Below are 15,551 nucleotides of genomic sequence, written 5' to 3' on the forward strand. Positions count from 1 at the left end.
CTTGTGCCCCGACCCAGAGCTCTGCATGCTGCAGGCACTGGGCATGACCAGAGCTCAGGGTGTTTTCTGTCTGCTAATGCTCGTTGGAAGGAAAGAAACGCTGGAAGAAAACGGTTGTTTGTTTATATTTCAATAGGTGTTTTCAGCATCTCTCTGGGGTGGAGTGTTGGTACCCACTGGTGATAAACCGTCAAGTATTGCTGATCGGTAAGTAATAATAAATGAATGGGTGGTTTGCACATGGTTTCCTTTGGATCTTTCTGCTTGGTTTCTTAGAAGATATTTTAGAGAAGTTTAACTAATTAGGAAAGCAAATATTTCAAATTTTAATTTAGTTTTTATGTTTAAGCTCATTTCAAAATACCCAGTATACCTCATACTTAATATTTTTCGCTTTTGGGGCAGAGAGATAGTTTATTATACTAAAAATTTTGTATTCTCTTTGAGTATGAAAGAATACAGTTCATACATGTTACAGAAATAAAAACAGAGAAACATTTAAGGAAGTGAAGGAATCCTGCTCATTGATAAGCGGAGTTAACACTTGGGACTACGGTCGACTGTTGAACAACCTGAGGGCTAATCCCAGCGGCGTTGTAGTCGGCCCTCCGTATCCACGCTCCCTCCACGGCCAGAGTCAGCCAGCCCCTGGCGGGTAGCGCTGTGGCGGCTGCTATTGCAGGGTATCTACCCGTAGGTGGAGCTACGTGATCAGACCCGTGTTGTTCAAGAGTCAGCTGTATTTCCTGTCAGCCAGTATTTTTGCGGGTGTGTATTTGTGTGAGCGTGTATACATATAAATTTATGTACACATCTGTATTCAAGTGTTGAGATACTGTATTTTGCATACAATTTTGTGTCCTCCCTGCTTTTTAAAAATTATAGAGTAAATCATTCACCAAGTCATGGGAAATTTTTCATAAGCAGCATTTTGATATTTCGTTATTTGCATATACGTAGCTTTGTGAATAATTTGTGTTCGTTTTATTTTCTGAGGACAGATTCCTCAATGTGGATTTACTGTCTCAAAAGAATATGAATGTTTTTAAGGCTCACAAAGAATATTGCTGGAGCCTGCTTTTCAGAAAAGCTGCTTTTTTAGGAGTAGCTTCTGCTCCTGCCAGCAGAGGGTGAAGTTGTATTTGTTGCCTATTATTAGTTGCTATTAGTAGAAATACTCACAATTGTCTTGGGGTCAAGGAACTCTTTCTTTAATCTTGCATTAGTTAAACTGTTGTTTTAGCTTAACCTAGTTCAGCCTTTTTGGATGGCAGTTTGGGAGTAGAAAAAGTTTTAGCTTCTAAACTCTGAGACTTAACAGTTTCACCTCCGTGAATCTAATGTACAGAAATACATTCATAAGAGTACAAAGATTTATGTACAAGGGTGTCCATCAGGAGCATTATTGAGAATAGCAAAAATTCTAAAACTCCCCGTAGGGAAATGATTAAATTCAAACACAACCATTCTAAAGGGACTGTGTAATCATTAAAAAGGATGAGATAGGTGTCCCTAAGTTAAAATTTGCATGGAAGTATGTTGAGTTGCTTGCTCTCTGATCAGGGGCAAAGCTTCTGTGTGCACGTGTGTGTTTGCAGGTAACACCAGGGGTCTGGAAGTCAACCATCAAACCAGTGACAGTAGTCACTTCTGGAGATTGGGACACGGTGGACAGTAGGGAGGGGAAGAGCCTTTTCACTGTTTGTGTTTCCTGGATCATTTTAATTCTTTCAAAAGAATGTGTGTGATTTATCATTTAAAAATATAATAAAGGGACCTTGCTCTTTGTTTCTATAATTAATGTTAATGAGGTATTCAGAAAGGCTTTGCTTAGAAATCCCAGATAGTAAAGACACATTTATAGACTTTTAAACTCAAGTTCAAATGAATAAATTCATAAAGGCTTTTATCCAGCGGGACAATGAGAAAAACAGTGCCCTGTTCCCTTTGTGCTTAGACGTGGGACGTTTGTGGCACCGCAGGTTAGTGAGAGGCTGGGGGCGTCAGCTGGTGTGGCTTCCATGACAGCCGTGTTGGAAAGACCATACACAGCTTCTCTGGTCATTTTAATTCATTATTTAGTAATTACCGTGGTCTAAAATCGGGTTCTAAGAAGCTGTTAGATTTTATAGCAAGTAGATGGGATTTCTATTTTTTTTTTTTTTTTTTGGCTGCATTGGGTCTTCGTTGCTGTGCGCGGGCTTTCTCTAGTTGTGGCGAGCGGGGGCTCCTCTTCGTTGTGGTGCACGGGCTTCTCATTGCGGTGCCTTCTCTTGTTGCGGAGAACGGGCTCTAGGCACGCGGGCTTCAGTAGTTGTGGCTCGCAGGCTCAGTAGCTGTGGCACGCGGGCTCTAGAGCGCAGGCTCAGTAGTCGTGGTGCATGGGCTTAGTTGCTCCGTGGCATGTGGGATCTTCCTGGACCAGGGATCAAACCCGTGTCCCCTGCATTGGCAGGCGGATTCTTAACCACTGCGCCACCAGGGAAGTCCCTCTAATATTTTTTTAATTCATTGTTTTCGTTTTACTCAGATATAGTTTAAAAGAGTATGATAACCCAGTCCATTAAGGAACACAGGAATTCATTTAAAAAATTTTTAACATATACTTTTTTTCTAATTAAAAATCACTGTAATAATACAAAAAAAATTTAAGATAACAGTAATTCTATTTTGGTCTATTTCCTTCTAGTATTATTTTCCTCTATTTGTAAAATTCAGATCATACTATTATATAATTTGTATCCTGCTTTTTTTTTAAACTTAATTAACTTAATTTTTAACTTAATTATTGTGAGCATGTAGGAGGCTGTTTTGAAAAGGTGCTGCGTGATGAATTCTCATAGACTTCAGATAATTCCTTTATAACAGACAGTCCACCCAAGTGTCTTTATTTGTGCCTTGTATCTCACCTGTGTCCCCAGAAGTTTGACGTGTTTGTTTAGATGTATAGTCTTAGGTTAGATTACAAGCTTGGGTCTTTATGAAATTTACCAACCTCCCTTGCGTGTTCCTAATCCTGAAATGTTCCACCACGTGGAGATGTGGACGACCCAGTAGCGAGTGTGCGCCTTTTGCACTTTTGTTGTGCGATGGAGACTTTCTCCAGCGGCTTTGCTCTGACGTCTGCATCCTCTTCCAGGTTTTACCTCGGGGGACCCACAAGTGTGCGAGGGTTCAACATGCACAGCGTTGGGCCACAGAGCGAAGGTCTGTTGTTCCCCACAGCACACCAACTTGAAAAAATCGAAATGACGGTTACTTCTCATTTTTGAGCGCATGTATTTGTTTAAATCACCGCAATAATAGATACTCATGTTTCACCAGTGGAACTGGCACCTAACACAGCATCCACCACACAGCAGGCACAGAAAGGTGTTTGTTGAGGAAACTGTAGAAAATGAGAAAAGATAGCTAAGCAGAAGATACACGACAGTCACCTGTGATCCCATTGGCCAGAGTTGACGTGTGTGAGCATTTTGTTGTTTAAACATGCACATCCATGCACGTGTGTTGTTTACATAACTGTTCTAACTTGTTTCTCCTACCACCCCTCAGTAACAGTATATGAATAGATTTTTATAGGAATAAGTACTTTATCATTTTTAATGGCGGCTTATTTCATCTTATTGACAAACTATAATTTTTTTAAACTAATGTACTTTATTAAAAAATTTTTTTAATATATATATATAAAATAACTTTAATATTACAGTAAGCAATAAACATACATTTTTTTAAAAAGACTTAGAGAAAATACAGCTAAACATTAATTATGGTTTTATCTGGGTGATGGGAATTATGAATAATTTTGATAAGCCTTTTAAAATGCATTTCTGCACTTTCCAAATTTTCCACAAGTTTACATTAAGCTTGTTTGTTTATTTATTGAGGTATAGTCAATTTACAATATTATAGAAGTTTCAGGTGTACAACATAGTGATTCATAAAATATTGACTATATTCCCTGTGTAATGGACTTTATTTTTGAGAGCACTTTTAGGTTAGCAGAAAAATTGGACACAAAGTACAGAGTTCACTGTATGTGCCCGTAGCATCCTTTATTATTAACATCTCGCGTTAGTGTGGGACACTTGTCACAATCGATGAGCCAACACTGATGTGTTACTACTAACTAAATTCCGTAGTTCACGGTGGGGTTCACTCTTTGTGTTGTAAAGTTTCATGGGTTTTGACAGTTGCATAATGGCATGTATCTACTATTACGGTATTTTACAGAATAGTTTCACCACCCTAAAAATTCACCATGCTCCACCTATTCATTCCTCCCTCCTTTCCTCCCCCTCAACTACTGGCAACCACTGACCTTTACTATCTCCATAGTTTTGCCTTTTCCAAAATGTCATATACTTGGAATCATACAGTACGTGCCCTTTTCAGACTGGCCTTTTTGACTAAATAATATGCATTTAAGTTTCCTCCAGGTCTTTTTTTTTTTTTTTTTTTTTTGGTCAGTGTACTTCTTAAATTTTTGTTTATGTGTACATATATATTTTAATTAAAGTGTAGTTGATTTACAATATTATATTAGTTTCAGGTGTACAATATAGTGATTGAGTCCTCCGTGTCTTTTTATAGCTTGATTGCTCATATCTTTTTATCACCAAATAATATTCCATTGTATGGCTGTACCACAGGGTGTTTATCCATTCACCTATTGAAGGACATCTTACTTGCAGGACATCCAATTTTTTGCAATTATGAGTAAAGCTGATATAAACATCTATGTGCAGTTTTTTATCTGGACATAAGGTTTCAACTCATTTGGGTAAATACCAAGGAGTGTAATTGCTGGATTGTATGGTAAAACTATGTTTAGCTTTGTAAGAAGCTGCCAGACTGTCTTCCAAAATAGCTAACATTTTGCATTCCCACCAGCAATGAATCAGAAAGATAAAAGCCTTATCATTTTTAATGGCTGCATATTTCATCTTCTTGCCTTACTGCGATCTTTTTAAACCAAATCCCAAGTTTTAGATACTTAGACTGTTTTCTTTTTTCTTACGTTTATATAACAGTGTATCAGTGAATAACCTAACTGAATCTTTGTGCTCATCTATAAGTTTTACTTTATAATATAAAGTTCTAGGTGTGGAATTGCTAGGTCAAAGGATTTTGAGTATCCTTGAATATCCTTAAGGTTTTATATTGTCTCAGGAAAGCTTGTCTCAGTCATACTCTATCCAGCAATGTGTGAGAATTCCGGTTTCTGGAACTCTCTCCAGTACTTGACGTTATATCAGAGGATCTCCACGTGTTATTAAAAACTACAAAAACGTCATTTAAGTAGATTCATGTTATGACATTATAAAATATTCTATCCTGATTTTCTTAACTTTTTTTAACATCTTTGTTGTTTCCACTTTATATTATTATAAATAGTGATTGCTCTGGGCGTAAATTTTTGTACAAAATATAAATTATTTCTTTTCATTTGTTTTTAGAGTGCTTTATTAGTGTGTCTTTTTCTTTTTTTGAAAAGTAATATAATTTCTTTTTCACTATAACAAGTATTATTTAGTGACTAGATGAAAGTTTTGGAGTCTTCCATTTTCCTGAAAATTAAAACACTGTGGTATTTCATTTAATTACCTATTAAAAGGCTATTGGTAAGATTATATGAGCAAGAATGTAAATTGCTGTAACTTTTCATGAAAGCAATTTGACAGTATTTATCAAGAGCCTAAAACATATATATACACAAGGACTATTGATAATAGAACCAAACTGAAAACTGGAAACCCAAATGCCCATCAGCAATAGAACAGGCAACTAAACAGTGGTGTCTTCACACTGTGGAGTATTATACAGCAATGAGGACGAACAAGTTAGAGCCACTGGCTGGGTGGCATGAACAGGCCTCAGAAACATGCCCCAAAAAAAAAAAAAAAAGCCAGATCCAGAGGATGCATACTGTATGATTCCATCTGTGCAGAGTTCAGAGACTGGGTAAAGTGATCTATACTGTCGGGTATAGATCAGGGTAGACAGGTAGTGCTGTACTTGGCATGGGTGGTGGGTAGTGATTAGAAAGGAGAACAGGGCCTTCCGGGGGGGCTGCACTTGTCTGTTTCTTGGTCTGGGTGCTCATTATATGGTGTGTTCTGTGCCTGGAAATTCACTGTGCTGTACACTTAGGATGTGTATACTTTTCTATGTGTATATTATACTTCAAGATGGTTTAAAATACCTGTGTGTGCAAGGAAGCCCATCACGGGTTAACGTCCACTATCAAGAAATTCAACACCAATATGACAGTAGTCAAGGGGTAGATCATTATATTATGGTACATATATGTGATTACTCAGGCATCAAAATCACATTTTCAAAGAATATAAAGTATTAAAGGAAAGTGCTTATAATATAGTAAACTAAAAAAAAATCAGGACTGAAATGTATAAAAATAAAATGACTTACATTTTGTTTTCTTATTTAATTATTCATTATAATTCACTGGATGAAAGAACACCAGATGTTAGCTGGTTATCTCTTAATGGTAGAAATTAAAGGAGAATTTCCTTTTTTTCTACTTACATATATTTATCACATTTTGTACAATGAGTATATTACTTTTATGATTAGAATAAAATAGGTTATTTAAGAAAAGAGAGGAACACTTGCTGGGAAACGAGAAGCAAACCCAGTTGACCTCCTGCTTTCCGTCCGTTCTTTGTTTCCTCTAGAACTTCAGTATTAATAGCGGTTGAGGAGATGCTGGAGCCTTTAAGTGAATAGGCAGTTCATTCCTTGAGGTTAATCTTGGAGACAGCCCATATTTTTCTTTTTCATGGTCTGTCATTTTGTATTAAAGGGGACTAAGGCACTTTACAACTAGTATTTTGTAACAAAGTATAAACATTTCAGGGGTTTTTGTTGTCGTTGCTTTAATGTTGTGGCTCTTTACAGTTGAAATGGTAGGGACATTTTTAGAAATAACGCAAATGTATACTCTCAGTGGATAGTCTTGAATTTTGGCAAAAAGTAACCTTTGTCCAAAAAAACAAGACCCAAGTGGTCAGGAACCTTTAAAAATGAGCCTCTTCTCTGAAGATGCTGAGCTGAGACAGCGTCCTGGTGCAGCGGGGGGCAGACACTGCGTACCTTTGGATTAATAGCATGTCCGGCCACTTCCAGAAACTGCAGAGACATTTTCTTCATTTGGTCTCTCTATGTTGTGGTCTTGAAATTTTTGCAGAATAATGCATTTCATTTGCCAAGTGACAATGATCTGGTCATCTGCAGTTGTGGAAGAAGTGATTTCCATGAGTTTACTTGTTTTATTCCAAGCATTATACAGATATGGTAAATTACTGGCTTCATTCTTTCCTAAATTACACATTAGCTTTTTTTTTTTTTTTCCAGTTAAAGCAAATTATAAAACAAACCAGGAGAAGAAGAAAGATTATTTAAGCAAGGCCGACAACGTCAGGAGTTATAAGGGCAGCTGCTCACAGAGCTCGGGCACTGAGTGTGTTGTGTTCACAGCACACACCTCGCTCGTGTATGTGGTGGGACGTCAGTGTGGTTTTGAACCTGTGACCTTGTTTTGATCCGCACTCCTTCCTTGACTAGGAGACTACCTGGGCGGAGAAGCGTACTGGGCCGGTGGCCTGCACCTCTACACCCCGTTACCTTTCCGACCGGGCCAGGGCGGCTTTGGAGAGCTCTTCAGAACTCACTTCTTCCTCAACGCAGGAAACCTCTGCAACCTCAACTATGGTAAAACTCGGACTATTTAGCAACCATTCGGCACAGCTGACCTTATGTTTAAAAGCACAGGACACGAGTGGGTGTCTGTGTCGCATTTAGATTGCGTCGTCTCTAAGAGTAGGCACTGTGCCTGCCTGAGACACCTGCAACACCTGATGCGGTGCCCAGAGTGAAGCTGTTGGTCGAATGGCTGGAACACGCATAACGAATCGTCATCGAATGCTGCCTTACACAGAGAAACCTATCTGTTTAGCAAACGTTTCTCGAGCAATGAGTCTGTGCCAGTGGTTACGGCCACAGAGCTGAGTGAGACCTGGTCTCTCCCCTAGGAGCTCAGGGCCGGGCGAGGCGCACACATGTCCCCGGCTTGGGGAGGTGTCTGGAAACCAAGGCTTGGAGTAGGGCTTCCTGGGCGGTCAGCGGTGGGCAAATGCCATTCTAGGCAAAGGGAACAGAACGTGCCAGGCCCAGAGAACTGAGGGGACCTGTGTTCTTCTGGGACGGTGAGGAAGTACGGTCCCCAGCCCTGTCTTGAGTTTGGGCCTAATCTCACTTCATGCATTCTCCTCGAGTATCTAGGCCTGGCTTAAAAGATGACCAGAGGCCACACAGAGAGGGAGAGCCAGTGCTGTCCAAGGACAACGTGGGCGGGGGACCACGTGCTATTGGTCACACCTCCTCTTCTCTCTCTTCAGGGGAGGGCCCCAGAGCTCACATTCGAAAGCTGGCTGAGTGCATCCGCTGGTCTTACGGCGCCGGCATCGTCCTCAGGCTGGGCAACATCGCGCGGCTGGAGCTGAACTACTGCGTCCCCATGGGCGTGCAGGGCGGAGACAGGTAGGTGCTGGGAGGTTCTCTCCACAGGTACACGGCACTGTCTTGTCACTTTGTTTTGGACATAGTTAATCACTTCACCAGCGGCCTTTAAGATTCAAGACTTCAGGAGAAATTGAATAGTTAGCAAAAGAATGAAAACACAGGGATTTTTGTCCATGGGGTTCTCCATACAGGTTGGAGGAAAGGCCGTGATGTGTTCCCGTCCCCCCACCTTATGCTGTTTGCACGTGTCGTCAGGTAGAGGGAGCTCCTCTGGCGGCCTGGCTGGAGGTGGTGGCCGCCGTTTCAGGTCCTGCCCTAGCAGAATGAGGTGTTGCCGGTGGGGACTCTGCAGGCCGGGAGCCCGGAGGCTGGGTGGGCGCAGCTCTGCTCCGCCGCAGAGGACCTGCCTTCTGGCCTTCTCCACCAGTCATTTTACTGAACAAGATCTGCTGAATATTCGTGGATGAATATGGTATAAGGCCGATTACAGCTACAGAAATTAATTCCGTTTCTTAAATTATTTGGTATGCATTGTAGAAATTTCAAGAAGTCCAGAAGTATTGTCATGATAGTATGTAAATAATACCATGGACTCGGGGCTTAAACAGCAGACTTGCATCTCTCGCCGTCCGGAGGCTGCAAAGTCCAGGATCAGGGTGCCGGTGGGTTCGGTTCCGGGTCAAGGACCCTCTTCCCGGCTTGCAGACGGCGCCTTCTCACTGTGCTCTCACCTGAAGGGGGCAGAGAGCAGGCTCTCTGGTGTCTCTTCTTACAAGGACACCAGTTCCACCAAGGACCCCATCTTAATTAAGTTGCCTCATCTAAGGTGACTTAGTTACCTCCTCAAGGTCCCACCTCCAAATACTGTCACATGGCAGGGTTGGGGGGTGGGCGTTTAGTGCTTCAGCTTGTGAGGACTGCGGGACACGGACATTCCGCCGGTAACCTAGTGTTTCTATACATTTCAGGACTCTAGGCTGTATTTTTGTCTTCTCGGTGTTCTGTCTACATTCAGCTGTGATGCTGAGTCACAGCCAGGCTTCCAGCGTGAAGTTGTAGTTTGTCCTCGTTTAAGGAAGTACTCTACCAGTCTTACTCTCTCTGTCTTCTGCTTCAGCGTGGTGGGTGATGGTGTTTTGAAGGGAAGCCGCATTAGGAAGCTTTTAACAAAGCTTTGTTCTTAGGTGCACGTCAGTGTCTGTCATCCAGACCCTCTGTGGCCATCGCTTCAGGAGAGTCTGCCCTCCTCCGCTCTCCCTGGAAGGCTGGCTTGGCCCGGGGCCGCCGTGCCGCCCTGTGATGTTGGAGCCCTTCCTTCCCATGCCCTCACGGGTCTGCTGCTCTGACGACTGTTAGTTCCCCTCCCCGCCTTGCCTTTTCCCGGCACAGCGCAAAAGCTGAGAAGGGTCTAGCTGCTCCGGCTGAGTGTGCGCCGGAGCCCAGCTGCACAGGCTCGGAGCCCAGCCTGGCCGCCCCGTGGCTGTGTGGCCCGGGGTGAGTTACTTAACCTCTCTGGGTCTCCGTTTTCACATCTGTAGAATGGGTGCTAACGATAGTGATTACTTTGCAGGCTTGAGGACTGAATGAATTAACACACACGCAGCTCGTGGAGCAGTACCCAGCGTGTTGTCAGCAAAGCTGGTTGTTTCTCGTGTTGTTGCTGCTACTGGTACACTCGCCCTGGCCAGCTGTTCACAAAGGAAGCAAACCGTGTGTGTGTGTGTGTGTCCCCCGCCATCCGCAGTGGCACTGTGTGCTCCACCTGGCTGGCTGTGTTTGAGACATGCCGTAGATGGGATGATGTGGCCTGATTTCAGGGATAGTGAAATGTGGGGAAATGTGCACCTTCCCTAGAGCAAGCTTTGTGCATTAGATAACATCGTAGCTTCAGGAAATGAAGCTAATGTTGCGGGTTGCTTTCTGCAAAACCTTGTTCCCACCACAGGCATGGGCGTGGGGCTCCCTGGCATAACAGCCGGCTGCTGATTGAGTCCTTGCAGGGAGCGGCAGAGGTGCGGTGATAGGCCTGCACCAACACCGGGATGAGGTCAGATAGAGCCGGCTAAGCCTGCGCTTCTCCAACTGTAATGTGCTTGGGTCTGGAGGGGGCTGCACTGCCGGTGGGCTGCGCGGCCAGCCCTGCCCTGTCCGTCCCTGGCTGTGTGACCTGGGCAAGCCCTGCTGGCTCTGGGCCTCCGGTCCTTCAGCCTGGAAGGCGCTGCCGTCCTGTGGCTGCAGCATCATCGGAAGGCCACTGGGTGTCGCTGTGCTCCCGGAATCCGGGTGCTGCTCTCGGGAGCCCGGCTTCGACTACCTGCCTCCCCGAATCTCTGCAGGGGGTGGAGTGGGTGCGTTCACCACTCCACTCTGCTCTCTCTCTTCAGGTTAAATTTGAAAATATGTTTCAGCCATTAATTTCAAATGTGGGTTCTGAAAGGAGGAAGCATGCTGTGCAGGTGGTATTTAAAGACCGGAACGTAAGGACGCTCCTCTGCCCCCCAGGCTGCTCTGTTCTGGGGTCACGGTGGTTGCAGCAGGTGCTTCTCGTGTGCAGCGTCCCTGAGCAGGGGGCTCGCCGTCACGCAGCGTCTGGCTCTGTTTGAAGTTTTGTCATCAAAATTGGAACTTCGTGACGTTTGAGTGATCTTGCCAGGGTTTAATCTTCATTTCTAAAATTAAGCAGCTAGCAGGATGGGGAGTTACAAGTGTGCCATCATCCATAGGCCCCCCGCCCAGTGAGCGCAGTCGCTCTGTAATTAGGGTTCTCAGACCTTTACAGAAATGGAGACCGCTTTGAAATATTTGGTGCGTTTTATACCGGAGGTGACGTGTGACACCGTTGTCTCTGCGCTCTGGCGGCGAATGCTCTGTCTTACCGAGTGTGGTCCCTGGAAATGCGCTGGTGACTGAGGCAGCTGGCGGGGAGGGCGGAGCACAGTTAGTAACAGAGGAAGACCAGGCAGGGGGTCGTGGAGGGCCTCCCGGGGGAGGTGATAGCTCCAGGCTGCAGAGCAGCTGGAACCAAGGTGTGCACGCATGCAGTGCCTGTGGGCGCCAGCTTCTACCCTTCCGCAGGCGCAGAAGTGAGGCGCGGGGCGGCCCTTGACGCAGGCGGGGCCTGAGTTCCCGTCACGCTTGTCCCCCACCCGTCTCTGCCTTCCAGCCTCTCTGGCCTTTTCCCTTCGGGCACACGCCAGGGTCCCTGAGTTCTGGCCCTCGTCGGCCTGCTCCCTGCTGAATTCCCTGTGCTAGACCGGCGCCTGGCGTTCCTGGGGGCTGGCTGGGGGAGGATGGGCGCCTGACGCTGGGGGACCCTGGCGTGGCCTTCATCACGAGCTCTTGGCGCCGAGTCTGAGGCGGGCCGGGTGCAGGCAGGGAGCCTCCGGGTGGTGCTGGAGTGGCGCAGCTGGGCCGCCCCGAGACTGCCGGTGGGAGGGCGAGACTCGAGACTCGGGGCCTGTTCTGAGGCGCCTACTGGATTATAAGCATATAGGCACAGGGGACACAGAACAGGAAGATGGGCGTTTGGTGAGGCTGTCTCTGTGCACCTGGCATCTGCGACACTGTTTTGGATGTTTGTGGTGGGTGTTTTTCCTGTGACACGTTTATATGGTCTCTGAACATAAACCTGTGCTTGTAAAGTGGTTTAATCTGTTTACAGTTGGAGTAGACGAGCCTTTATTGGAATGGTTGCTTGCTTCTGAATCGTGTAAACCCAGGGCTTGACTTATTTAGATCTTGATCAAGCCTATTTTCAGACATTTTTCTAAACAGCGAATGCAGGCAGGGACTACTTTTATGGACCTAATGATACAAAAGGTAAAGGCACCTCGTTTAGATCTGAGCAGAACCAAGTTGTACAAACACAGTCATGGTTCTGACTGTGGATCTTTGCCTTTTAAGGACGGTGGTGAGGTTTACTCAGGGTCACACGGAGACTGTAGCTGTCCCTTCTGGTCAGGTGACTTCTGCTGATATGGTTGATTAATGAGCGCCCTTGACCCCGCAGAAGGTCAGTGACAACAGTTAAGATTCTCTCTCTTGAGTCCCTTAATTGACTCAATTAATCAGATATTTCATTCCCACGCTGAAAAAGAAAAACTTTCTGCCAGTTTTCAGGTCCTGTAAGTTCTGAGATTGGGTGACGGCACAAGTGTTGTGACAATAGAAACATTAGCTTTCCTCTGAATGAAGGGGCTGTTCTCGTTATCCAGTTTTGCTGGAAACTCTCCAGAACTTGCAAAACTGCTGTGTTCCGCAGACGCACCTTCAGCTGCTGGTTGGGATTCAGAACGTTTTTTCCCTGGAAGCTTGTGCTTCCTGGTGTTCGGGTCCCGGGGTTAGGCCCTCTGTCCCGAGTACAGTACTGGCCCTGCCCCTGAGCGCAGCCAGCGGGCGGGCGGCACGGGAGTCCATCCTCCGCGGCGCGGGCCGCAGGGGGAGCGGTTCTCGGCCTAGTGGCGCACCAGCATCACTGTGGAGTCTCAGGAATACGGCTGCCTGGGCTGCGGCCGGTGATTCTCGCCCTGCGTGCGGCCGGGGCTCGAACCAGGACGTCATGGAAACAGCAAGGCCTGCAGCGGGACGTCCTCCGAGGCAGCTGAGCCAGCAGGGCCCGCGGGCGCGCTTGCGTTTGGGTCCAGAGTTCTGCTCTGAGGCTCCTGCCGTGACCGCAGCCATCTCCTCACTGCCCAGCCCGTTTGCCCGTCTGAAAATGGGCTCAGTGGTCTGTCAGCCGGTGAGAGAGCAGCACGCTGAATGTAACCTGCACAGCGTCAGCGGGTAGCAGATGTTGCAACCCACGTGCCCTCTTTGCATCCTTCCTTTCCTGGGAAAGGAGCAGGTTCTAAAGAGGCAGTCAGGTTAAACCCTTTGGGGCTGTGGGTTCTGCCATCCGCCCCGCCCCCTCCTGGTCCCCCCTGCGTCCTGTGTTTTGCCAGGGGCCCTTCCACGGCCACGTCTCTGATCACCTGTCTGCTCTGCGCTGTGCAGAAGGTGCCTCTTCTCTGGTAGCCTCCGAAATAAACACGAAGCTTTTCTTCCCGCCCCAGGAGTTTTGTTTTCATGAATATTTCTCTCTCAGTCCTTCTCTTGTCTAGTTGCCGGTTGGGTCAGGATTGGGGGGAAACAGAGAGGAGTAGAGAAGGGAGCAGGGAAGGGGGATTCGTGTCTCCATTTTGTTCCCTTTTCCATCCTCCAAAGGCTGGTTCTTAAACCAGCAAAGGAGGGAGTGGCCGGGGACAGCTGGTGAAGCCGGGTAGCCGGGAGGGAGGAAAGAGGTGAGAGGCGGGCAGGAAGAGCCTGGGCCTCCCGAGAGGCAGGGCCGCCCAGGCGTTGCTTCTGAGACGTGCACGTTTCTGGAATTGTGCAAATGGCAGGGTGAGCAGAGCAGACCACAGTGTTGATTTCCTGCCTTAAAAAAAAAAAACAGAAAAAAACCAAAAACCTTTTTTTTTTAGGATCTGTGATGGCGTCCAGTTTGGAGCTGGGATAAGGTTCCTGTAGCTGACGCAGAGCATCCTGTGTCCCCTCCAGCAGCAGCTCTGGGACTCGGGCAGCAGTGAGTCACTCGGTGCCACACACTTTCTCTCCAGATAAACACGTTTCATGTGATTCTTTGAATGCAGTCCTTGTGGGAAACCATGTCAATAAATTTTAAAGACAAATACTCAGGTGCGCTATGGATGTGATTTGCTTTCCACAGCCAGCGTGCCCCACGCCGGCTCTTCCTGAGGACCAGGTCAAGTCGCCGTGCGTTCTTTCACGTGTGCCCCGCCGGGGGGAGGGACATCAGATGTCTCCCGATTCTTCCTCATCCTGCACTCTTCGGGTCTCAGTGTTCGTTCCCATGAGTCAGAGTGACCGGCAGAGCTCGGAGGAGACGCAGGCCCACCACTGGGGGGCGTGTGTGCTGTGGCTCGAAGCCGGCTGATGCCGAGGGGCCCGCATCGGCGGGGGCTGCAGTCGCAGGGTCATCTCCCTGTGTGTGAGCGCCCTGCAAGAAGGAACCACGTGTAACGTCATGGACGGGGAGGCAGAGAGGGAGGCGTGTTCTCTGGAGGGAACAGCAGCACCATTTATAAAGACGCGTGAATCAGCTGCCTGTCGCTGCTGTAACAAAGCACCACAGACCTAGAGGCTTAACTCGACACAGAGCAGTCACCTTGCAGTCTGGAGGCCAGGAGTCCAAAGTGGGTCTCACTGGGCTGAAACCAGGCTGTCAGCAGGGCTGCGTTCCTTCTGGAGGTTCTAGGGGAGGATCTGTTTCCCAGCCTTTCCCAGCTTCCGGAGGCGCCCCGTTCCTTGGCTCGTGGCCCCTTCCTGTATCTCAAAGCCAGCAGTTCAGCATCTTCCAGTCTCCCTCCGGATCTTTGCCGCTCAGTGCTGTCTTATGGGCCCTTGTGACTATATTGGGCCCACCTGGACACTCCAGGCTGATCTTATTTTAAGATTAGATTATTAGCAACCTCAATTCTATCTGCAATCTTAATCTTAATCTTGCCATATTACGTAACATATTCACAGGTTCCAGGAATTAGAACGTGGACATCTTTGGGGGACCGTTATTCTGTCTAACACACCTAGTATCTCTCAAAGTAATATTTCAGGATATACTTTATTAGCCACATGAGAGAAAGAGTTTTAAATATTTGAACCTCCTTTGAATTCTTCTAAAAATGGTACCATATAAAAATGTCCAGGGGTGCCCGTGGTGCCCCAGTAGGCCTTAGCTAGTGAGCTTACTGTTGGATATTTCCCCCCGCTCCCAGCTGGGACTGAGTCCCCTTCACCTTCATCCTCCCGTAACCTGGCTTATGTCTCTGCCAAGGGCGCTTGGGGTTTCAGGGGCAACCTGAGTCCAAGGACCACCTGCTCTCAGGCCTCCGAGGACCGTCTCACCCTCACTGCCCGCGTGAACTGTAGGGATTTTGCAGAAAACATGTAGGGGAAACAGTTTACCTTTCTTCATAGTCGGGAACCTGGGAAAAGACACATTTTTCCCA

At 46.6% G+C, this 15,551-nt stretch overlaps 1 protein-coding gene across 2 annotated transcripts in view; it reads left to right on the forward strand.

Annotated features, from left to right (window-relative positions):
- Positions 1-14,215, forward strand: part of SAMM50 (SAMM50 sorting and assembly machinery component) — a 31,208-nt gene extending 16,993 nt beyond the window's left edge. Inside the window, exons 11-15 of one of the 2 annotated variants that reach the window (XM_082350863.1) lie at positions 137-207; positions 3,140-3,207; positions 7,591-7,737; positions 8,424-8,565; positions 14,007-14,215. In XM_082350863.1, the coding sequence (XP_082206989.1) occupies positions 137-207; positions 3,140-3,207; positions 7,591-7,737; positions 8,424-8,565; positions 14,007-14,052 (474 nt within the window). In that variant the 3' untranslated portion in view covers positions 14,053-14,215. The remainder of the gene's footprint in view (positions 1-136; positions 208-3,139; positions 3,208-7,590; positions 7,738-8,423; positions 8,566-14,006) is intronic. The other variant, XR_014233417.1, reaches the window with a different exon arrangement.
- The last annotated feature ends 1,336 nt before the right edge of the window (positions 14,216-15,551 follow it).

This window comes from Balaenoptera borealis (genome assembly GCF_965194805.1).
Source record: "Balaenoptera borealis genome assembly, chromosome: 13".
Lineage (NCBI taxonomy): Eukaryota > Metazoa > Chordata > Mammalia > Artiodactyla > Balaenopteridae > Balaenoptera > Balaenoptera borealis.